Raw genomic sequence first — 25476 nt, forward strand, 5'->3', positions numbered from 1 at the left:
GTGTTAACGCAAATTTGTTTTAACGCCACTAATTTCTTTAACGCGTTAAACAATCAATATTTCGGAGGTTGTAAAGCTAGAGTGAAGATACTGGCATCATATGAAACTAGAAAACCTAATGAATCCATTGGTATAAACCAATGTCATACTAGCTTGTCGGGAAGGAGGCTAAATAACGCTCCAAACTTGCGATTGATTTGCGATTAATCGCGATTAACTATGGACAATCATGTGATTAGTCCTGATTAAATATTTAAATCGATTAACAGCCCTAGTTATTATATAAAAAATTAACAAATTATTTCTTCCCTCTCCCTCTGCAAAAAAAGGACAATTACACTCAGCTGCTAAACTTAGTGGGCGTTTTTTGCACTGTAATATCATTAGCACAATATCTTTTGTGAATCGGACCTTGAAACGAGATAGTGATTGCAAGTGATGCGCAATTCATGACATTTGATTAGTGCAGTTTTAATCTGGCACAATAGCTGCACCCTGGACATAAGGTCATGTGTAACTACAGTGGCACTGCGGAGCGTTGAGACATTGTTTAAAATTTAAAGTTGCGCTAGGCACTTTGCTGTAAGCTGCCAATATTGGTAAAAACTAAAATGCAACATTTTACTTTGAAAGGTCCTCACATAGAGCTTTTTTTGATGTTGCAATGGTCCAACTGGCAAAACCTTGAAACAGTCACTTGTATCACTTCATGACATAAGTCGTTTTACAGCCTCATAACAACCAAAATCCCTCATGTGAAGAAAAAAAAGTGAAGTCATGGTCAAATGTTGTCACTGCACGTGACTGACTAGTAATAACTAGTGAAACCAGCTGGTTTGATGCCAAGATAATTAGACTGTTCAAACTGTCACAGGCAGCGTTCTCGGGGAGAGTAAGTACTGCTGAACAAAGTCCTCTGGATAGCTTACTTATTGCACATTGGTATTCCTGCTTTTCAAGCTTTTATCCTCAGCCTTTCAAACAAATACTTGTAGTTTATTTTCTCTATCGTGTTTTTGAATGTGAAGACGCAGCTGTCTGAGAAGGGCGTCCCACGTGGAGCCGGCAGGGGAGCACCCTCCTGAGGAACCTTAATGAAGGGATTTGGTCTGATCTTCTGCTGCAGTTGAACCCTAAAATATTATTCACTTGGACAGCAGCAGCAACTTCCAGAAAGCAGTTACTGTAAGGTCAGTACATTAGCGCACTTTCTTTTCGAGACTTTTCTTTAAACTGGAATAGTATTTGCAGACTGGGCTCTGGCATGTCTGTGCAGCTGCGAAAACAGTCTTCGACATCGCTCGTTGTTTACAGGTATCCTGGTTCCCTGTACAGAAGTTCAATAAGAGTTTGGCATGTTGTAGTCAGATTATTCGTGTGTGACGATCTTTGTGTGTACAGTATAATGTCTTATGTTTGTTTAAGTATGCATGTATCTTGTTTTATGTTTTAAAAACTTTATTTTAACAGATCTTTTATTAAATTTGTTTTTGCACCTATATAGTTTTTATGTTTCGTCTGATGTTTTATCTTTTTAATGTCCTTGATGAAACTTTTCCTTCTTCTGTTTTCCTCTACAACACTTCACCTCTGGCTAATCGAGAACGATCAGCTTTATAGTTTCTGTCACAACAGGACTCCACTCTGCTTTAGTCCTGTAATAACCTTGCACATGTGGAATTTGTACTTTTATAATGGTCTGTTATTTTTATTCTATGTTCATATTTTCTTAGTAGTAGTCTGGTATATTTATAGTGTATTCTAATATATTCTTTATATTGTGTATACTATAGATATTATCTCTAGTGTTGATATGTATATTTACTGTGTACTTACTGTTCTTGTAACCTGATAATCGGCTGCTGTAACACAAGAATTTCCCAATTTGGGATCAATAGTATGATGCTATTTGACATTAATTCACATAGAGATCCTTTCAACCTTACATCTCAATATGGCTGCATGACTTTATTATGCACGTTTGCACTGTGCTTAGAGGTCTGTAACTTATTAAAGGTTGTAAAAGTTAAAGTTTGTAGACAAGATAAGAGAGAGATAATTAAAGTTAACATTTGGCTTTTTCACTCTGGAAAAAAACAAACATTTAATATCGCACTGATGTGAATAAATTGTCTTTAAGATGATATCTTAATACCCTGAATATTTTTCCATATTTTCACCACACATAATTTCTGTCACTTGCATTCTAATTTAAATGTATTTAAATAATACATAATATAAATTCTTGAAAGAGATTTTTTGCGCTGAGCACTTGATGTAATAAAATGCAAGAAAAATAATCAAATCTCCCAGGGCAGGTTGTTTTTATATACTCAGTATATATACACAATATGAAATAAAATATAAAAGAGATTTGATCCTTTTAGTGTGCAGGAGAAAACTTTAATCTTTGCCAGGATGTAAGTAAATACTTAAGCTAATGCCTCCGTTCTGCCCGGCTGCACAGGGACACATCCTGGGGCAGTGAGGGATCTGACTGATGGCGTTTCTCCAGAACCAAAACCTGACTCAGCCAGAAGTCACCCACTGGGAAAAAACACCACACCTATCTTCAACTGGTACTGTCGCATTTCAGTTTCATACAACTGTTTTACTTTGCTTTGACTTAACATTAGTCCCACTATATCTGCAGTTTGCCATGAAACATTTATACTCGTGAAACCGATAGGGTTTCCACTGCATTGAAGACATTGTCTGAATATGTCCGAGTGTCTGAATTATTAACGCACACTAATGCGACAGGGCCTGCACTGCTTTCGTTAGTAGGTATACTGTAGTTTGAGAGCCACAGCACTTACTGTCTATGAATTAAACAATTTGATTTATGTATTTAAGCTTTTATATGTTTAAAGGTGTCTGATGGCACTGGGATTCAATTTCTCGTGAAGTTTAGAAAGCACAAATACACATACACGTTTAAAATGGAAATGTCATGGCAGTGTTTGTGTCCCGCCTCTGCATTGAGCTACAGAACCACGTTAAATCTTGTTACGCCTTCTGCCCTCTTTTTACCCATCAACAGCTAACAACACCATAATCGTGCTGGGCGTGTTGACCTTTGCCCTCCAGCTGTGTTTAGCTCTGATCGTCCTGCTGAGATGTTGGAGATTGGACAACAGAGTACGAGAGGCTCTCAAACACCCAGAGACTGTTAACAAACTCACTGGTGAGCATTATGTAGTCTGCTGCTATAGTTCTTGTTCTTGTTTTCGGTTGGTATTCGAGTTTTACAAATCAACAAAGTTTCAGTGTCGATCTTTTAAAAAAAAGAAATTCAGATAATTTAACTTTACAAGTGGAGTGCGTTCTTAGAGAAACTACCTCACTTATTAAGCAGGATGCTGCCGGTATTTAATATCAAGTTTACTGCAACTACTTGTAACAAATACATATCATATCACATATTTCATGCCTCCAGGTCTGATTTTTTACCCATATTATTCAGATGAAATAATGTTTAGATGGTATTAGGACTGTGCCGAATGTCATCTATTTACATTAAAAGCTTCTACTGAGGTTTCAAATTAAGCTTTGAATGTCTGTCGTCATATTTTATGACGTTATCACTTTGTTATTGTGGTTATATAAATGTAATTTATGGTGCTATTAGACTGCTGCTACACCACCCTGTTAATACAGGCGCAGCAAGCGGGAAAGCAAACAGTTTTTTGACCGCAATGAAAAGGTTGTTTTTGAAAGGCTAAATGCCAACAAATATGAATTGAAGCAGAATATTTCATTTATTTATTTAATGAATTTTGACTTTTAGATTTCGCAATGCTTATGAGTTATTGGAAATGTTTGATTCGGAAACAATCTTACGGAGCCACCACTGGAAACTCATTCTACAAATAGTATAATGCTAATAATATTAGTGTAGCCTGAACTTTAGCTGCAGAAATACTGGGTGTAAACACATTGAACAGACATGCAAAAAAAAACTAAAAAACTGTTGAGGTTTTCAAATTTAAGATTCGAATGTCTCTCATATTTTATGACGTCATCATGCTAAAACAAATGTCAAAAAAATTTATTATTTGTTTTTGTGGTTATATAAAGGTAATTAATGGTGCTGTTATATTACTGCTAGACCACCCCCTAAACACAGGTGCGCTCCTCCCTTTGTGTGTAGCAAGCGGGAGTGCATAGAGTTTTTTGACCACCATGAAAATATTTTTGAAAGGCTAAACGCCAACAAATATGGATTGAAGCAGAATATTTAATTTCATCATTTGGCAAATTATTACATCTATCCTTTTTTCAATAAATCTGCGTCTGAAACTGAAACAATCCTACGCAGCCCCCACTGGAATCTAATCCTAAAAATAGTATAATACTTATATCAGTGTAGCCTGATCTTTATCTGCAACTGTGCAGAAATACCGAGTTTAAACACAAAAAATAGACATGCAAAAAAAAAAAAAAAAAATGCAAAGCATTCAAATTTTGATGTAGAATAGGAATGTCAACGTTATCAATGAAGCTTCGAATTATTTGGTACAGCCCTCGATGAGATAAAGTGAAAGAAGCAGCATGAATTGTGAATGTTGTCAGTCCCTATGTGAGAACTTTCTCACCTGCCACGGTTTGAAAATTGCCTTTTCAGTCACCTTGTTAAGTTAAAATACATTTTGTAAGAACTGTCTCCTGTATCTTCAACAGAGTGATTTTTTCCCTTTCTTTTCTTTTCCTCAGCCCCCTCATCCTTCCTCCTAGACATTTATAAACAGGCCAGCTATCAGCTATGTGACGAAAGTGCTGCTGCTTCACCACCTGCCAAGTCTGCAGCAGTTGAAGAATATGAACCCTTCACAAACTCTCTGTTGGCTCCTTCCATACCCTGGGACCTTGTTTAACGCTGACGTGCTCCTGATCCTACTACCGTTTACCGAAAGTCTTCACGATGAATATAGTGAATGCATTCTTTTTAAAGGAAAGAAAGCAATGCAATAATATGCAATAAAATAATATGTGCCACTTTTTAAATGTAGTGATTTTGTTTTTAGAGATCTTTGATATTTTGTAATTATTTCAGTAATAAAAAAGAAATGGAATTAAAGCTGCATTATTCAATATTTTTATATGAACAATGGGTCAAATTTGTAATGTCAAAGGTGATGATCTTAGTGACAAAACCACAGAGAATTATCTCCAAATTCAGTGAATCGCTGGTTATCTGGTGAACATAGTGAGAGGCAGATTTCCCTCAGCAGCTGGCGGAGACCAAAATTGAGCTAAAAGGGGAGTGAATATTGGACTTACAGTCACCAGGTGGACAGAAACATGACTCCAAATGAATGATAATGTTCCTAGGTGTTTGCTGGGTGTGTAATTCGGCAACATGTCAGCCATATGAACTTTCTAAGATGATAAAATGTCAATGTTTTGTGCTTGTTGTGGCAAAAAAATGCAATATTAGTACATCTGAAGTGTTTTTCTAGGAGGGGAAACCCCTGGAAAGTTAATACAGAAATGTGAACTGTTGAACTTACCCCAAACAGCCATGAATACGGCAAAGAAAACAGTTGCACCGTTGTCAAAGAGATGGGTGACCTGAGAAGAAGATTGCAGAAGTTGACATGATGCTAAAAAAATTAGAGAGAAAGAGAATTTAGCTTAAGTTCACAGTTATAGTAAAGGTCCAGTGTGCAGGATTTAGGGGGCTCTATTAGCAGAAATGGAATATAATATTCATAACTATGTTTCTATTAGTGTATAATCACCTGAAACTATGAACAGTTGTGTTTTTGTCAACTTAGAATGAGCCCTTCATATCTGAAGTACATCAAGCCCCCAGTAAGAGCACTGGGCTTTGAAGCAAATTTGATATAGTGGCCAAACTGTGGAATTACAACTACCATGTCCGTCACGTGCTGCCATTGGGCCCAAAAATACTTTTTCCCATAGACTTACATTGGGAAAAGAACGTACAGTATGTAACTCAACCGATAATTTTTTTGAGGTAAATCAACTTCCGAGTACAAACACTTAAATAACCGTTATGTAAGTCCAAAAAGTTGTGAAATGTGAATGAGTGGCTGGACAGAGAGCTGGGAGGCGGGGTTAAAGGAAAAGCTGGTACGCTTGCTCTACGGGCCCAATGGATGTGGAAGATCGCCGGAAGATCCGGGTAATTTTTGACTCGCAAGTCGAACTTTTTTGCGCCAATAGAGCGACTTTCATAGGAATGAACGGGTCTTTGCCTCCAACACTGTATCCAGTTGTCTTTATACATCCATGATCTACATAGGGAGTAGGTCCTCATGGAGTCTGCCATGTTGCACCACCATGTTTCTACAGTAGCCCAAAATGGACAAACCAAACACTGGCTATTGAGGGAACCTTTTGTCTTTTGTCATTAACCTTTTTACGTTACCTGAAGGACACAAATACTTGGGATTTTTAATTGATGACCACCTCTCTTTTAAACCTCATATACAGTCTGGTGAAAAAGTTGAAATTGAAGTTTTGTTTTTCTCTTGATGTCAGACGGAAACTGGTTGAAGCGCCGTTCTTTCCTGTTTTTGACTACGGTGATCTGCTTTACATGAATGCATCAGTCAATTGTCTCCATATGTTTGATACTGTATACCACGGCGCTGTAAGGTTTGTTACAAACTGTAGAGCCGTCATTGTACTCCAAAGTAAATTGTCCTGCTCTGTCAATAGGTCGGCTTAGCCATTGGTATGTTTTTATCTATAAGACCATTCTGGGTACACTTCCCTGTTATTTATCTGTCTTCATAACCAGAAAACATGGCAATTATAGGTTACGGTCTCCGAACACTATGCTTATGACTGTTCCCAGAGTTCGGACTGAGTTGGGAAAGAAGGCCTTTATGTTTTCTGCACCATCTGCATGGAATAGCCTGCAAAATTAACTTAAACTCTAGCACCTAGTCACTCTAAATCAATTTAAAGGCATGGTGAAATCTATAGAAACGGACACTATCGATAATTGTACTTGTTTTGATCGCAATAGGATTATATGGCTTCCCTGCACTTTTATGGAATGGCACCTTTGAGCTGATCCATTGTTTTTTAATGTGTGTGTATGAAACTGTTTATACTGTTTGACATTCTTGGCCAGGTCGCTCTTGAAAAAGAGATTTTAATCTCAATGGGTCTAAACCTGGTTAAATAAAGATAAAAAAAAAACATTGTTCTCCGACATTCTTGGAAAGGGAGGGGTGCTCAGTTGGTTGCAATCTGCAACCTTACTGCTAGATGCCACTAAATCTTACACACTGGTCCATTAATTTTTATGCAGTTTAGTGTCAATCCCTGACCTACTACATTTCTGAATCAAACACACCATAGATGGCCTTAACTCGGACTGTGTGCTCAATAAGCTTAATCATTTAGAGTAAAAGTTACATATTGATACACTTAGTGGGCTCATAATACATTTTTCCGTGTGTACAAAACCAAAGCGCAAACATCTAATGGGAACATTTTGTCCCGTGGCTGCGGGGACAGTACCTTGGCGTAGATGCAGCTGTCTGACAGTCTCAGGAACGGGCAGTACTTGTCACAGATGGGGCACATGATGATATCAGTGGCCTGGCAGATTTCTTTACTGGAGAACAACATGAAACCTATTAAACTCTGGTAAAGTTGTATGTCCTGCAGCATTTGGGCTACATAGTAACTGATGCAACTTTCTAAAAAATAAAATGTAAGCAAGAACAGTGTGTGTTTTTGTATCTTTTCATTATTTATCTGACTTGTTAAAGTTATTATGTTGTTCTGAAAAAATAACACATTATTATTCTGCGTCACTGCACAGTGTGTCATAAAGTGATGACAGGGCACATTTGCATTTACATCTTTAATTTAACCAGAGAATCCTGAATAAATGTAATCTCCTTTATTTAATTTAACTGGCATCCAATACTATAAGTTACAAGGAACAATTTCACACTCCATTGCCTTATCTGTAATACAAAATTAGTTTTGCATTCAGAAAAATGACCTGAATTCTTCACCAAATAAATCGTCGATCTGATCTGTACTTATTTAGCATGTGTGCAGCATAAAACAAGGCTTTAAAAATATTTTTTAAATGCTTCAAATATAATACAATTACCAGCTCTGGGGGTCTGAAAAGTGAAGCCAACGTGCCTTAAACTTGCATTATTTCTAATAGCCAGCAGGGGGTGACTCCTCTGGTTGCAAAAAGTCCGATTTTATAGAAGTCTATGAGAAGATGAGCCGACTTCTCACTTGATTTATTATCTCAGTAAACATCACAATAATACAACATGTTGTTCATTTAGTAAATTATGGTCCCATTTAGAGTCAACTAGACCATAAAGCAGGGGATGCTTTAGGGCGTGGCTACCTTGTGAATGACAGGTCGCTACCACGGCGTTGTCCAGTCTGGGTGTTTTCGTCTCAGAACTTGATGTTAATTAATTGTAACATTTTGCGCAAAAAAAATAGTATTCGTCGTACGTAGCTCCACCCTCTCGTGTCACTTGTGGTTGCAAAAAAACAACACGGCGACAGACAAAATGCCGAACTTAAGGCTTCAAAACGGCAGTCCACAAACCAATGGATGACGTCACGATGACCTCTTATAAACAGTCTGTGTTATTTTATCAGAAAAGAGAAGAGCTGTGTTTACCTGACCTGGCAGTGCTCCAGAGTGAAGAGGCCATACAGGAATACAAAGACGCCGACCAGAGCCGCAGGAAACAGCATGCCCGTGTACCAGCCGAGCCAGGCGAAGTACAGGCCAATCTTCTCCCCAAAATACCTCCTGAAACAACAGCAGAGCACAAGAGGAACAAATTCTTCAGTTTCAGTAGAATAACGCATACGAGAAATACAAACTTGGTGTGCAAAGTCCTTTACTGCAACTAAATCATGATTTTAAATGTGTCACTTTGACCCCTTGAAGTGCTCGACTGTAACTACCTGATGAGGTCCAGCGGTTGGTACTTGTACCAAACCCCCCACCAGGCCCAACATTCGTACAGCAGGTGCCGATGGTTCTCCGCTCCGTGTGTTCTGAAGGAGTTTTTGCTGTGGTAGCTCCCCTGTTAACGTCCAGACACGTACACAGACATGGAGAAACATAATCTGTAATTGCTGTAATATCAGTACCTGGAATCCAGGAACACATGCATGACACAGAATGCAGTTATGACTTAAAAACAGGTGACAGAATTATGGAGATCAGCCAAATTACCTCGTGAAGAGGGAAAGCTGCCTCGTATGAACTATTGCTCAAAAGACGATTAAGTCCTGGAATGAAAAACGGAGAGTAATGAAAAGAAGAGAAACAGAAGCCTGATGCTGTCAGTCAAGCAATGTAGCAGATACTAGGGCTATCAAAATTCAAACTACAGTTTGAACTTGATCTGTTTGAATTCAAATTCTCAGTATGTACATCAGACTGGCACATACAGGTACTTTGCAAAACGTCAAGGCCCGCCCCTTTTTGGGGGATAGAAAACTGAAGATCCCGCAGACTTTGATGCAATTTGATGCAAGTTTGTATGCATTCATCTCTTGTTAAACAAACATTTGTTTTATACCCATGTCTAATAATTATTTTGCGATCTTGCCTGAACCTGAGCGTTCACGATACCTTAATAAATTAAGGTTGATCACCGTCATGTCCCTTCAGTCTTCCCCCATCCAACACAGTGGATGATACGACTTTTGTATTTATTGTTGGTGCAACCAACTACACAGCAACTCTTCGGCATAGCGTTATTACTGTTACCGGTTTGTTTAAAGCAGAAGTTTGGAGACATGTTTTAACTTCTTCTGTTTACGCTGTTACTGTCTATGAGGGCCACAGGATTGTTTTCCCCCAAAAAGGGGCGGGGACATGCAAGCCTCCTCTGGATGATGTCTTGCCAGTCTGATGTATAAGTACAACAGCATGCCCTAAACTCCTTCAGAGGGTGTTTGTAAAAAGCACCGTCCATCTGACCTATTTACTGTATGCTCTTTTGCTTTATCAGTTAGCTATGCTATTGTTCTCTTTGCTAATGGAAAGAGGAGAAAACAACGACGACAGCCCACCCTGTTCATTGTCACATTTCAAATATTTCTAGAATTGTGTCATAATGCTCAGGGAAAAAAACTCACCCATCTTATTTTTACCCTCCTCATATTTGACCCGCTGGAGGATGTGATGGACGATTCGACTTCTGGTGGCGTTGTTGAAAAAAGTCTCTTTGTTGTGGATGATGAAACTGCAGTGAAACGAACCAGTTATTACAAATCTGTCTGCTGTGAGTGATATTTCTTCTGTGTGTGTGTAGTGTGGCAGTTTTGTATGAGAAAGGCAACGGAGAGAATTTCAAGTGGCACAAGCACAAAAGAGGAAATGGAAATAGTACCAGGCACCAGTGTTCGATAAGTCATTTCTCAGGGATGACTTTTTAAAAGGACTGTTCTGTAAAAAAACTCACTGATGTATCCTCGATCGACTGAAGGGCGCGGTGAAGCTCTCGTTCTCCTCCAGATCGGGCAGAGTTTCCTTGTCAAACTTCATGGGCTTGCGGGGAAGCCAGCCACGAAACTTGTTGATACGCTTCTCCATCCTGCAAGTGAAGTTTCTTTTTGTTAAAGCTGCCGGAGCACAAGTCCTGCCTCGTCAGCTGATCTCATGCTGCCTCTTTGAATGAACACTCACCTGCTCATGAACTTGTGCCGTCGGTGCATGTAAAAGATTTTCCTCCTGGACGTTGGGAATGATTAAATTAGAAAATAGTACAGGATAATAACATCAATAAATGGTACTTCTAATGACACTTTTGTTATTATTACTACTTCTATTCATGCTTAAAGTATCAATTCTACTATGTTTTTACCATTACTGCTATCGCTGCTAATAATAGATATGATAATACTACTAATAGAAACATTAAAGGTAGCCACTGGAGTTCTTCGACCACTATGGAGTAATGTTTTTATGCATGTGACCTTATTATGTTTGTATTGTGCAAAAGCACACGGGTGACACAATACACATTTCTGCTGCCGGTTTCATGGTAGTCCGTTGATCAATAGTTAGTGGCGGTAACACGCAAAGAAGCGCAGCAATGCACCAACAAAGGCAGTAAAAAAGAAGACTACAAGCTAGCAAACGCCATTTTCACGAGTTTGAAGTAAGATGATGGGCCCTCCCCTTCCGCCACGTAGCAAACGGAAGTATGGAAATACTCAAATTGAGACACAGCATTGGATTTAAACAATTCAGGATTTACAATATTTAAAAAAAAATGGCTTTTGCAAATGTTTTATGAGGAAGGAAATGTATTTGACAAGATATAAGACCTTTGGTGAGTCACAGTAAATGAAAAGAAAACTCCATAGGGTACCTTTTGAGTGTTTTTTTTTCCATTATAAGACACTTTTAGGAGAGTTTGTTGTCTCACCTAAAAGGCATGCGAATGTTCATGAGCTCTGCGTAGCGACAGAGAACGTCCCATGGTGCATGAACTTTCAGAAAAATCACATCGCTGTTTGTTAAAGAGCCCTGGAAAGAAACCACACACACACACACACAGACACACACACACACACACACACATAAAGCAATTTAATTTCATCAAAGAAGATAAGATAATTAAAAGAGGGAGGACTATAAAAATATTGTCTCGGTGCAGGCCACTGCAACTATGGAGGACCGAACCTGCCAAAATAAAAAATACATAAATAATTGACTCGATAGATAAAGAAAATGTTTTCAAATGCAGCAAAAATAAACATAAATGTAGGTATTAATTAATTGATGAAATGTGACATAAATTGATATTTCTGATTTAATTTGCTTCTTTATTTATTTATCTTTGTATTAATTCCCTTATTAATTTACTCTTTTTTTTAATTTCCCCTTTTATTTATTTATGTATTTATTTGTTTTAAGTTTTACATTTATTTTATTTTTGCATTTAGTTTGTATTTATTTTAAAATGTATGTGTTTATGCATTTATGCACGACAGACCTTCATTTGCATAAGGAGGCAGAAATGCATAAAGAAATGTAAAAAGAAATGTATGAATAAAAGAATACAGAAATAAGTTTAGGGAAATAAATAAGGGTTGAAATGCAAAGGGAAAATCGTACAGAAATAAAGAAAGAAAGAAATTCATAAATACATAAAAAATAAAAACACACATTCAAAAATAAACATAAAATATATATAAACAATTAAAAAGAAGAGTGAGAAAGATAAAATATAAAGATCAATAAATAAAGAAGCAAATTATTATTATATCAATTTTTGTCACATTTTATCAATTAATTAATGGCTACATTTATTTTATAATATTATTTTTGCTACATTTAATAACATACTTATTTTTTTATCAAGTCATTTATTTTTTTTATTTTGTCAGGTTCCATCCTACATATGCAACAACATCAACGTCTTCAACGTCAACATCAATATATTTGCTCGGTTCTGCTCTTCCTCACCTGTTTGCGCTGCCTGACAGAGTGGGAGTCAGTCTAAAGGTACATGAATCAGGAGCTAACTGGAGAGAAAACTAAAAATAACAAAATGACTCCATGCAAGAAACACACTCAAGCCGGCTGTTGAAGGAGACAATGACCATTGTTTCCCCTGCATGTTCTAGATAATGATTACCTTGATGCCACTGCATAGGCAGATAGTGCAGAAGTTAATATACATACACACGCACACATCACAACATCCTCATTTTCCACTCTTTCAAAGTGACACTTTGGCTAAATAAGAAGCAGCAGGGGAGAAAATTGCCATCAGCACATTTGTTTCGGCTCTATGAGCGGTGACTCACCAACGAGCGCCACAACAGCACTCGTAAGACTGGGCACAAAGGCTCGGAGCATTTTAAAATTCAGCAATATGGCCATTGAGATTACATGCATTATAGGAGTGAGCGTTAAATTGCTTCTTCACACAAATTGGTATTGATGTTGCTCATGTTGCACATTATGAATGCGGCTGCAGGTTTGCCAAAGTAATCACAGCAAAGCTAATTCTCTGTCACTACAGGAATGTATGGAGGACAGAACCTGCCAAAATCAAAAAAACAAAAAATAAATGTAGCCATTAATTATCTGCCAAAATAAAAAAAATGAATGAATAAATAAATGACTCAATAAATAAATTAATGTCATTAAACGTAGCAAAAATAATATTAAAAATAAATGTAGCCATTAAATAAGTGATAAAATGTGATATAAATTGATATTTCTGTTTTAATGTGCTTCTTTATTTAATTATCATTGTATTAATTCCCTTATTTATTTATTCTTCTGTTTAAATTTCCCTTTTATTAATTATGTATTAATTTTATTATTTTGAAAATATATTTATTAATTTTTGCATATAATTTTAATTTATTTTACATTTATTTTTAATTTATTTATTTTTGCATTTTTTATTTTACTTTTAAATGTGTGTATTTGTTAATGTATTTATTTTTTATTTATTCATTTCTGCATGATTTCCCCTTTCATTTCAACCCTTATTTATTTCCCCAAACTTATTTATTTCTGAATTCATTTCTTTAAATATTTCTTTATACATTTCTTAATGCATTTATTCCTCGTTATGCAAATGAAAAGGGAAAATATTATCAATTAATTAATGGCTACATTTATTTTCAATACTATTTTTGCTACATTTAATGACATATTTATTTATTTATTCAGTCATTTATTTATTTTTTATGTTGGCAGGTTCTGTCCTCCATAGTTTTTACCAATCTTCGTGTTTATTTGCAGTCATCGGTTTACAAACAAGTGGCTATTTTTGCTCGGCAACTTGGCCAGAAAGTGAAAAACACCTTTCCGGAGCAGTGAGAGCAAAAATAATTTTTCTCAACACAGAGACGGAGGCCGGATGTGATTAGAAAGGCCGTTCCTCAGGTGGAGCCGCTGATTATAGTTTCTGCCCTGCTGACGTGCCCTTGAGCAAAGACAGGGCTGCAAATGTGCTAAATGTAAGGCCGGTACTGACGATGATTTAGCTGGACCCATCTCAACATAATGAAATAAGCAGCGAGTGTAAATGTTCTTCACCTCCTTCTCCATCTGTAAGCCCTCTGCACGGATGTTCCGCTCAAATATCTCCCTCTTCTCTGACAGCGAGCTGGACTTCCTGTAAACCAGGATGTAGTCAATGCGACATTTTCCATCGCTGAAGCAAAGGCCGCTGGACTTACTCCTCCCCTGACAGACGACAGAGAGAGAATGAGGAACGAATAGTAACTGGCCATTGAGAGGAAGAGTCTACTGGCTGTGGGTTGTATGTTAACATTTATATATATCACTCTATAAACTATATCTTCAGTTGGGGTGAAAGAAGCAATGACCTCAGGGAGCCCTGAGATTTAGTTTCACCACTGACCTCTGGGAGGCCAGAATCCGACTTTGTGTTTTCATCGAGGATGCTGCTGTTGGTTCCCGGGTTCAGCAGGGTGGAGTCGTCGTCTCTGGACGGGCTGCTGGTGCTCTCTGACCTTTTTCTCTCCAGCAGCACATTAACCGCCTTCACAGCTGGTGGGAAGATTAGCAGAGTATACAGAGCAACATTAGCACCTATTTATAAGCCATACATCCTCTGAATGCTCTAGGTCTTTAGTTTGTGGTTGTAAAGTTTCATGAGGCTGTGATTATCCTAGAGGTCACCACAGGTCATTTTATACAGTGAGGTCAAGTTTCAAAAAATGGTCTCACTACAATGAAATGGCTACCATAGGGACGACTAACAACATCACACATGAATTAAATTGGGCTCATTGGATCCACAAGAGTCTCAGCTTTACAGTGATACCCAATTTATTATCATAAAGTGGGCATGTCTGTAAAGGGGAGACTCGTGGGTACCATAGAACCCATTTTCATTCACATATCTTGAGGTCCGAGGTCAAGGCACCCCTTTGAAAATGGCCATGCCAGTTTTTCCTTACCAACTTTGGAATGTTATTTAACCTCCTTCTCGACAAGCTAGACATGACATGGTTGGTACCGAAGGATTCCTTCGGTTGCAGTTTCATAAGATCCCAGTATCTTAACTCTACCTCTAAGACTGAACCTGCTACAGCCTCTGAAAGACAGTAAAGTCGGTTGGGGATCGCGAGTCTCGCAAAGGGGTGAAGGTATAAGAAGTGTACAGAAACTTGAAGCCCTAGTGGCGCTGGGTCTCACCGAGGGGAGGCACGTCGTCTAGACTGCTGGAGTCCTCGGCTTTAGACGAGGATTCCTCCATGATGTCCGCCGTCCCACAGGAGGGGAAGGCAAGAGGTCTGTCCGCTGCCTGGTAGCCTGAGGCCGAGGGCTGCAGCGGGACTCTGCGTCGTCGGGGGCTCCGCCGCCGGGGCTCAGACCCATGTAGAGATAAACTCACACCTATAGGACACGGAGAACTTTATTATTATCTTCATGTTTTGAAACCTTTCTAACTAAAGTAACCCTCTGGTACTACTTGTCCCTTTTGTGATTTATTTCTTGCTCTCAGAGAAAAGACACAAAACAGTATAGAACATAAAGAGCGAACAGTGAAAAAGAGTTCACGGTAGATTTTTAAAGCAACTAATGTCAGCAACTAGCCAAGTATTGACTGAGTCATTGTCTTGATCAGCCGACCTTTCAACCGCCACTGATATATTATGGTCATTTCACTGTATAAGTGCAGTGTGATTGAGTAAAAATGTACTTTCAAACCCCTTAAACACACAAACGTACTGTCAGCTACTCTAAGTAGATGAGCATGGGTGGTTGTCACCATTCATGCAAGACCTGTACCTTCAACTATACTGTAGTTCCGTATTTCAGGCAACTTATGGCCTTACAAGATCTCTTCTTTAAAGGTCCCATATTGTAAAAAGTGAGATTTTCAGGTCTTTTATATTATAAAGCAGGTTTAAGTGCCTTATAAATCCTGTTAAACGATCAAAACGCTAAATATACGGAGAAATACACACAGCCCGTATTCAGAAATTGTGCGTTTAAAACAGGCCGTTAGGATTTCTGTCCATTTGTGATGTCACAAATATACAATATTTAGACCATTACACGGTTTTAAACGTAAACATTCTAAATGTGTCCCAGTTTATTTCCTGTTGCAGTGTATGTGAATGACATCAGCTGACAGGAAGTAAACATGGACCCAAGCTGTTGCCTAGCAACGCAATTCCGTTGCAATTCCGTTGAAATCCACGAAAACGGAACGTTTCAGACAGAGGGTAAATACAGGTTCAGTCAGGCAGACAGTACGAGGATGTGTTTTTTAACATTACAGCATGTAAACATGTTCTAGTAGAAACCCAAAATACAAGTATGAACCTGAAAATGAGCATGATATGGGACCTTTAAAGCAAAAACCCTGTTCTACAATAGGTTGAAATTTTCTGTTTGACAACAAATGTTTGACCGATAGGACTAAAATACAACACCTTTGACATTGCGCAGTTATAAGACCCACTGAAAATATTGATTAAAGCAGCTTTAACAAAAAATGTTAGTCACTAGTAATATCAGTTACGTAACTGATAAAGTCTTCCACAGAACACAGGAGGTTAGCATCTTGAAGCTAGCTTGGCCATCCATGTTTTTTTAGTTGGGAAAGCTAGCTCCACTAACTCAGAGCACATCCGGAAATTACTTCCACTGAAGGGAGGACAGAACTAGAAAGTGTTGTGCAACAAATAAACTTAGACAGTAGAAGTCTGACTAGCGAAGGGTCAAAGGGTCCATGGTTAGATAACCATTCACACTACCACAAACTTTTTCCCTGTGCTGCCGTGTAAAAGCAAAATCAGAAAAGGTGGAATGAAGAAAAAGAAGATGCAGGAATAAAGAGAGTAAGACGTGAAAGAAAGATGAGTCAAAGCCAAAGTGGGAAGACCCACAAGCTCGGTAACTTTTATCTCCTTAATAAGGATTAACCTTGAAAAGACCTTGAAAAGAAACACTCCACAGGAACACACAAGCTAATTGGGTCTATTTGTCAACCCAGACTGTGTCCTTTGAGGGAGGGAATTATTCAAAGCTTAGCAAAACCGCTTAAATCATCCATCTAAATATGTCGGTATCTCTTACTTTCAGCTCTCTGGAGAGAGCAGGAAGACTTCAGGAGAGGTGGGTGGCTGTCTTAGAGGTCTGCGCGCTGAATTTTGTGACACGAAAGGCGACTCAGCAAAAAAAATTCTGCTGAGCCGTGGTACCGGGGACAGAGATAGAGGTTGGAGGAAGCGACTCGGCTCTTAATCAGCCCGTTGATGCTTTGGAACATTGGAGCCGATGGATGCGGCTAATAAGGATCGTGATAAATTTCATACCGGTGAAAACATCAGTGCTCAGCGTCCTGTATTACTCAGAGTGGTAGTAAACATTTCACTGCTGGGGTTTATTTAGCTAATCCAGAGACGAAGTTGATAACAGTGGATGTTTCAATCTCTCTCAAGTTGGGATACTGCACATATTTGAACAATAACTTGACAAATACACCTACGTTTTTTTCCCTAGAATGAAACAGAGCCTACAAAATAAAAGACTGAGATAAGAAGTGCACTTTTTTACACATATATGTATGTGATGACTATGGGGGATCAACAGCACTGGCTTGTTAACTTCACCACCCCGAATCCAAGATGCTCACCGACACTTTTTCCTCAGCACTACACAGCTCTCCGGTCTCATTATAGAGAGAGAAAGAATGGCTTACTATAAATATTGGCTCTCGAAGGACTGACACACCACATATTAGCCTACATCATGCTGCTGTGCCGAGACAGTGGCCAGTCAAACAATGTATCCATCAAACTTTAACGGGCCTATGGTCTGTCTGCAACCCGAGCCACGACTGAGGTTGCGTCGTGCTGAGGCTTTTGGCAGCACACAGAAGCAGAATTCAGTGACAGGAAATACAACTTTAGGTGTTTCAATTAGCTACTTGATACGGCATTGTCTTTTTCCAACACATTCTCACTCCCAACTCTCATTGGAGACCGATACACGGGGTACCCCTCTTGCGGCACTTTTGGACGGACCGGGGACGGCGTGTCGATATATAGGCTCATTACATGCATAGTGTGCTTTCAAAATAAACTTCTGTTTTCACAGGAAGATTTAGGTTTAGGCAACACAACCATTTAGTTAGGGGTTAGGAAACGTTCGTGGTTGACGTTAACTTCACTGACTAGCGACTCGCGTGACTCACAGGAGTCATGTCACTAACATGACAAAATAAGTCAACATTACTTTTAGTTTCACACAGGACTCGAACAGCGGTCTCCTGGTTGAAAGTCTTGGGTTGACACATCCACCACCCTTCCTGCCCGCCCTTAGCGGACTCTCACGCAATTAATACTACGTCACTGTCAAATAACGCCGCAGGTGGGTTTACATTGGAGTTAGTTGAAAGCCTGGTTTGTCACATACGTTGTTGTTAAAGGGTGCCTTTGTGCGTGTGTTTCCAATGTCGAGGGGCACTGACCAAACAGCGGTATTTGACGAGTTGGGAGTGAGAACAGGTTGCTTTTTCCCCCAGGCCTCCCCTTCTTACAACACTCAACAAAATAAAAAGGATAGCTACTAGATACTCACTACAAACCAGGCAATGTACACAACAATAAGCTATAGATGAACAGTCCTTTGCTATTGGCCAACAGTGGGACTTAGTAGCACAAGGACTGTAGTACATGGGGATCTTGGAACCCATCAGCTATTGGCCTGATGATGATTTAGCCTCTGGGGACAACAGACAATATTTTGGGGGTTATGTAGCCAGCAGATATCCGGATAACGGATATCTGGACCAAGACTTCCTCTTCCAATCATTGCTTACAGTCCGATTAGCACCTTGAGGTGAGGCGAGAATGGAGTTAGAGTCGACAGATGGTGGCCGTTGAGTTCCGAGATTGCATTTCGGCCAATGCATTCTGCCTCCTTTGCTCTCAGCGCGGACCATTTACTTGATTGCAACCAAAGGCAGCTCAAACGTGATTGGTCAATACTACTTGGACTACAAAATCTTGTCCCGTGTCCTACAGATTCTGCATTCATAAGCAGAGATCTGTTTATAGAGATTAGCTGTCCTGAAAACAAAAAGAGAACATGCACAAAAAAATGCATAAATGATGCATAAAGCTGCATCAATTTTCTTCTTTTTCTTTTGTTTTTGGTTATTTAAGGGCAGAGGATAACTCCTAATGAACATATATAGTCAAATACAGATGCACACAAACTTTTGCTAGAGGTAGTCGATATTCAGTTCAGTTGAAGATTCATAGTTCGCGGTTATGTAATTCATTCATTAACTGTGTTGTGAGCCTTCTGAGAAAACACACCACTCTGTTGGTCTCCTAGATCATTTTACGAGAGAAGAGTCTTCTCTCGTAAAATGATCTAGCTGATCCCATTATGTCAGTGTCAGAAGTCAGGTTCTCCTTCCATGTACAGCATATCGTTATTAATCATTTAAATTCATCAACCCAGTAGTTTTGAATCGGGGCCTCCAGTATTTGGAGCAAGTAGCTCATGAAAATGAATGAGTGCAGAACTAAGTAGGCTACACGCCTGTTATTTCAACGTGTCAGATACATATTTAATCAGCATTACTTATGCTGCTCATCTCATTTTCAGGTTGTATAGCTGGTATTTCTGGCTTCTCAGTCAACAAAGTGTGATTACAGATCTCAAGTGCGTCGTTGAGAGTGGAGTTAGGTAAGCCACTAGTCATTATGGGAAGGAAATAAAGGGATGTTGTTCACTTCTAAATGCACAGTTGACCTCCTCCATCCTCCAATAAAGCTCAAACAGCCTCAGCTGAATTGCTGCTTTCACGCTTAGCACATTATTTTATCACCTATCTCATCCCGTTTGGATTTAAAGGGGGACTCCGGCAATTTTACACATCAAGATCAGTTTAGCTGTCTTTGAAGGAGCTACTCAGCCTGTGGAAACCATTGTTTAATGTCTTCTGATTTGCATACAAATCAATGGAAAGACGCAGTTAGGAGCGCTCCGGCAGCCAATTGGTAACAGCCATTGACTGTATATAAAGATTGACAGTGCTTCTCCACTTCCTCCCACTGTACAGAAGTGAAGCTAAAATATCCCGGATACGGGAGCCACCATCTTGTAGCCAGAGTCTGCACAGTGGTGATCGGGGGGCTGGAACCACGGTATCGAGGTCACCTACCCAAACCAATGACATCTCACCCCCCTTTTTATGGCATCAAATAACTAATTAAAATCAAACTTATTAGAATAATGGAAAATTTGAACATACATCAGCGTGATAAGAACTACCTAAAATGACAGAAACCATCTTTCGGAAAAATGTATTTGACTTGTACTTTGACTTTTTAGTTTGGCCCCTGTCCCACCCGCTAACATGGAGTGGGCGGGATTTATGATCTATACTGCAGCCAGCCACCAGGGGGCAATCAAGACGTTTTGGCTTCACTTTTGGGGAGCTAGAAGCGGCGCAATTGCATACAAAGTCAATGGAAAGACGCAGTTAGGAGTGCCCTGGCAGCCGAATGGTTACAGCACATGCCACCGAGTCGCAATGTCCACCGTTGGATTCTGGTCGGGGACCTGTGTTACAAGTGAGTTATGTGATCAGTCATAGGCGGAGTTTAACAAAAACACACATACAGGCACAGTTCGAGTCGTTGTGTCCATTGCCATGCAGCTTACAGCTGATGTCTGTTAGTGCATCGGCTCTTTGGAGTGAATAAACATTAACTGCACAAACGGTCAAATTTGCATGAATGACACAAGGGGAACTTTTGCTACGCTTTCTGGCAGGGATGATCGGACAAAAGACGCCACAGAGTTGCATTATGGGAAGTGTAGGATCCAGTGTTTTTGGCGCTTGACCCAACAGCCATTTTGGACTGAAAATGCCGCCATTTTGGACTGAAAATGCTTATTATATTTATATTTTATTGTTCAACACAGGCCATTTCGGCAGAATATGACAATAGAATAGAAATAATTTTGTTTTACTTTTGTACGCCACTTTGTAGGTGGACGTTTTACTGGCGTCCGGTAGCTGCTTCCAGTCCAAAATGGCAGAAGCATAGCTTGTTGCAATGGAACGAACAATTGACTTTCACTTCTTGGCATTCACTTCTTTGCCCATACTTTGGACCTTTTTTTATCTTTTAAAAATCTGCTTCTCACAAGGATCCAACTTTAAGTGTGATACAAAAATCACCGGAGTGTCCCTTTAAAATAAAATTGATTTGGCTACTAATTTCTCACTCAATTATCCTGCAATAACACAATATAAACAGCAAGACATCATGTCTTAAATCTATAGTAGACATAGGGCCACTGCCACATTAAACTGGGTTTTATGAGCAATTACTTAATTTGCTTATTTAATCAATCACTAATGTCATTTTTGCCCTTTTAGTTTGTGAGACAAAAACACAACGTGGTTCCTTGCGTAAAAAAACAACCCAGCCTGGAGTTGACAGCTCACACTGTGAAGAGAATAAAAGATGTCAGAAGGAAAGGGAAGAAGGATGGGAGGTGGGATGTGTAGCCGAGGGGATCGGGTGTCAGTCACTTGTGAGGAGGAATCGTTGGTTCCATCTGGATGCTCCCATCATGCCCTAGGGTGGATGCGGGGGGGGTGTACAGTACATGTTCTCAGTGGAGATTTCGCACCTGCCAACCTGCTACTGGATGGCACGGTCGCAGCACACACACACACACACACACACACACACACACACACACACACACACACTCCTCACAGAGGCATGACCCATTTCTGTGTTTTTACAACCGATGCAGCATGGAGGAGTGTATGGAAAAATTCAGCTCGGAGAGAAAAATGAGCGTGTGTGAAGGTCAAATGCTTGCATGATTTACAGGGAAAGAGATGAAGCAGCGTAAAGAAGAGTGTGAGCAGCAACACATGAGAGAGAGAGAGAGAGAGAGAGGGAGAGAGAGCACTGCAGCAAAAAAGACATCCACGCTGGTGGACAAGCTGCAAGACAACTTGACAACACTCACCGTGAGAGAGGTAGAGAGGCAGCTTCACCCCTCAGAGGGGAAGAGAGAGGAGAGGAGGGGGGGGAAGAGCCGCATCAGCAGCAGCAGACGCCAAAACAGCCAGATTATGTCCCCCCCATACATGCACACACACACAGCGGTCACCCCTCCTCCCCCCACCACCACCACCAGCCCCGGAACGCAAATGACCTCACTGAGGAAAACAAACAAACACGACGTCCCACGAGGGAAACCAGCATCCCCACTTTTTACTCCATCCTCCTCATCACTGCGTCGGTCGGTCCGACACACATTCTCCCAGATCTGTCATAGTTTACATGACCAACGAACCAAAAGCTCACAAAAAAGCTCTCAAAGATCTTCCTCTGGAGGAAAAAAACACAAGCATGAGCAGGATGTTTACAGTGAGACACAGAGAGATGGAGAGAGGAGAGAGAGAGGAGGTGCGTGCCGTTCATCGGCATGCTTAATCAGTCTTCCCTGGCAGCCTATCAGAGGTTAAGCTGCTCTGTCAGCGGCCAATCAGAAGAAAGGGCTGCCTGTGTCAGTGTTGCCGTAGCCCAAAACAATGACAGTTGGCACAGGTGACAGTGTCAGTGTGTACCTTTTGATGGAGACTCAAGGGCACACACACACACACACACATTGTCCATAGTTAATCGTGATTAATCTCACATTTTTCATCTGTTCAAAATGTACCGTAGAGGGAGATTTATCAAGCATTTAATACTCTTATCAACATGGGAGTGGGCAAATATGCTGCTTTATGTAAATGTACGTATATATTTATTATTGGAAATCAATCAACAACACAAAATAATGACAAATATTGTCCAGAAACCCTCACAGGTACTGCATTTAGCATAAAAAATATGCTAAAATCTGTCAAGGGACTCCTTTGAAAATGACCATTTGCAGTGTTCATTTTGTATTCGTTGACGTCCTTTTATTTCATGACTAAACTGTAACGTAAATGAAAAAAATATAGACAACAGAAATTGCAACAAATTCTCTGTTCATCATGCCCTGATGAGTAAAGACGAGACAAAATAGTTTGGGTGGACAAGGGATGCTAATTTTGCCTGATAGCCGACTCTTGTTAACCGATTAACAGGCAAGATTAAAATGTGCTAATATCTGTGACCCATTAAAAAATAACCAATAAAACAAATGTTTTTTTAAATAGTGGACAGCTTGTCTGCTGTTTTTTTATTGGGGAGAAAACTGATATATTGTGACGCCTCCTCCTGTGTCCCTGCTGGTTGTCTCCTCCCCTATCAGGTGCAGCTCGTTACTCAGCCGGCTCACCTGGGCTTGATCAGCTTCAAGCCTACAAAGCCGGCCGGTTCAGTCGTCCTCGGTAACTCTCTCACAGCTCTCTCAGCTGCCACATGCTCTCCTGGTTTGATTGCTTTGTTTGTTTGGTCTTTTCTTTTAGCATGCAAAATCTTCACACACTATTTTTGTGTGTTATCCCTCCTTTTGTCTGAACCATGAGCCAGTTCATGACAACATATATTGTCAAGTTTCTTCTTCTTTGCTTAGTGCAACCCCCAGACTGTTTAAACACCCATGTATACATTGTCTCTGCCAAGGGCTTCCCTGACAACATAACTCATTTCTACCAGTCAGAGCTGATCTGAAAAGTATTTCCTTGATTTAAATGTCAAACTGCTGCTCTGGTAAACGGAGGGTTGGCAGTTTAAAGGACTAATACGTAATATATTTACTGTAATAAATCATAAATTAACCATGATATGCCATCAGAGATTAAGGAAATTGAATTACTGGCTTCTCAGACAACAATGCCACATATGAAACAAACTGGCACACAAACACAGCCCTCTGCAGCCATGGAAGCATGCTAACAAACTGGATCAACAGAGATAACGTAACATCAGATTCTACCCGACCTGAAAAGCCTCAGCACATCTCTCTGTGGTCTGTGTGCAGCTGGTTATCAAGGTAGCAGGTGAAGCTGGTGAAGTGTTTCTGACTACTGATGGTCAGAGGCTAATGCGGTTGTGTCTAGAAGGTAACCCTCAAATTGCAAAAAACTTTCTCTAACTGCTATCAGTTACACCAGAGGAGTGTACAGGCAAAATGTTTTGAATTTGGACTGCTGTTACCCATTTAAAACGCTGGCTGTCAGTGCTACATATTGATCCTTTAAAGCATGTAATGTGCTGCACTCTACGTACTCGTGCTGCTGTCGCAGAGCGTCTCCTGGCTGGCGCTGCAGGTGGGCAGCGGGGTGATTGACAGCGACGCTGGGCAGGACACCGGCTCCATGTGCTCGCTGACGGGCGGGACGGCGGTGACCTCGGAGTGAACGCAGTCCGGACTGGGGAGATTCGGGCCGCTCGCTGGGAAAGGACTCTTCCAATGGGAGAAGCCGATGGCCACTTGACCCCCGAGGTCAAACCCTGCCAAAGGGACAATAATCAGAAGAAAGAGAGATTAGGGGAAATATATTTTAAACTTTTACTTGGATTTGTTTCAATCTGTTTTGTCTTTATCCTGCACAGCAATACACTTACTCCAACCTCCAATTATAAAAACCAACATGCATTTTTCAAGTGATTTTTGTTTTGCAGCATCTACTATAGAGACTCTGACCTTTTAACAGGCTCTTTGTAATGCTGGTAGATCCATAACAGTCCAAGGTAACACAGTAATCTCCTCAGCAATGTTGCCCTCTTGTGGTGGGAGCTGGCATCATCATTAAAGGGGACATATGAAAAACTCACTTCTTCAGTGCTTGTGCACATCCATTTGTGTATCTGGAGGGTCTACCAACTCAACAAACTGTGAAATAAGACAACCCAGTCAGTTTTTTTGTGGGCTGCCTAGATCATAAAACATGTGATTCAATAAAACAATCAGATTTGACTCCCCTTCCTATGTCACATGCAGGTTCATTAGAATATATAGACAGGTGTTAAAATAGAGCGTTTTAGACAGAGAGAGAATACAGGTATATTCAGACACTATGAGAAAAATAATGGACCCTATCTCACACCCGGCGCAAAGCGGCGCAAAAGCAGAAGAAGAGCAAAGACCAGCTCTCATTCTCTGCTTCATGAGGAGCCGCAGACTGCTGAAACAGCTCGGCACGCGTCCTGCCTTCGATTTTGTCCTCAGAAGGCTTCCTCTCTCCGTTTCACGAGGCCTCCGAGACTGGTGACCTAGCTCGGTACGGTTCCGGGCTGGCAGGTGTCTGAGCTCAGTGTCTCTGGCAGGTTGATGGGGCCAAACAAGACTGTAAATTTTGTTTATCTTCTTCCAAACACATCAGGGTAAAAGTGGCACTACTAAATTTACCTTGAACTATTATCTTTCAGTCATTCTCAAAATTTTGTTTGTTTATAATGCTCACATTTGTGCATTTCGGTACATTTCCAATGGATGAATGGTTCTATGGGTACCCACGAGTCTCCCCTTTAAAGACATGCCCA

The 25476-nt window shown here is 40.0% G+C and overlaps 1 protein-coding gene across 1 annotated transcript in view; it reads right to left on the minus strand.

The window, feature by feature from the left end:
• LOC119482816 (anoctamin-4-like) overlaps nt 1–25476 on the minus strand; it is a 47562-nt gene that overhangs the window by 13467 nt on the left and 8619 nt on the right. The window contains exons 3-15 of the mRNA XM_037760694.1: nt 24220–24444; nt 15188–15388; nt 14388–14536; nt 14060–14209; nt 11424–11524; nt 10679–10723; nt 10455–10586; nt 10129–10235; nt 9218–9273; nt 8944–9065; nt 8651–8785; nt 7504–7600; nt 5514–5574 (exon numbers count right to left, since the gene is read on the minus strand). Coding sequence (XP_037616622.1) covers nt 5514–5574; nt 7504–7600; nt 8651–8785; nt 8944–9065; nt 9218–9273; nt 10129–10235; nt 10455–10586; nt 10679–10723; nt 11424–11524; nt 14060–14209; nt 14388–14536; nt 15188–15388; nt 24220–24444 — 1581 coding nt within the window. The remainder of the gene's footprint in view (nt 1–5513; nt 5575–7503; nt 7601–8650; nt 8786–8943; nt 9066–9217; nt 9274–10128; nt 10236–10454; nt 10587–10678; nt 10724–11423; nt 11525–14059; nt 14210–14387; nt 14537–15187; nt 15389–24219; nt 24445–25476) is intronic.

The sequence above is a fragment of the Sebastes umbrosus genome, chromosome 23 (genome assembly GCF_015220745.1).
Source record: "Sebastes umbrosus isolate fSebUmb1 chromosome 23, fSebUmb1.pri, whole genome shotgun sequence".
Classification (NCBI taxonomy): Eukaryota; Metazoa; Chordata; class Actinopteri; order Perciformes; family Sebastidae; genus Sebastes; species Sebastes umbrosus.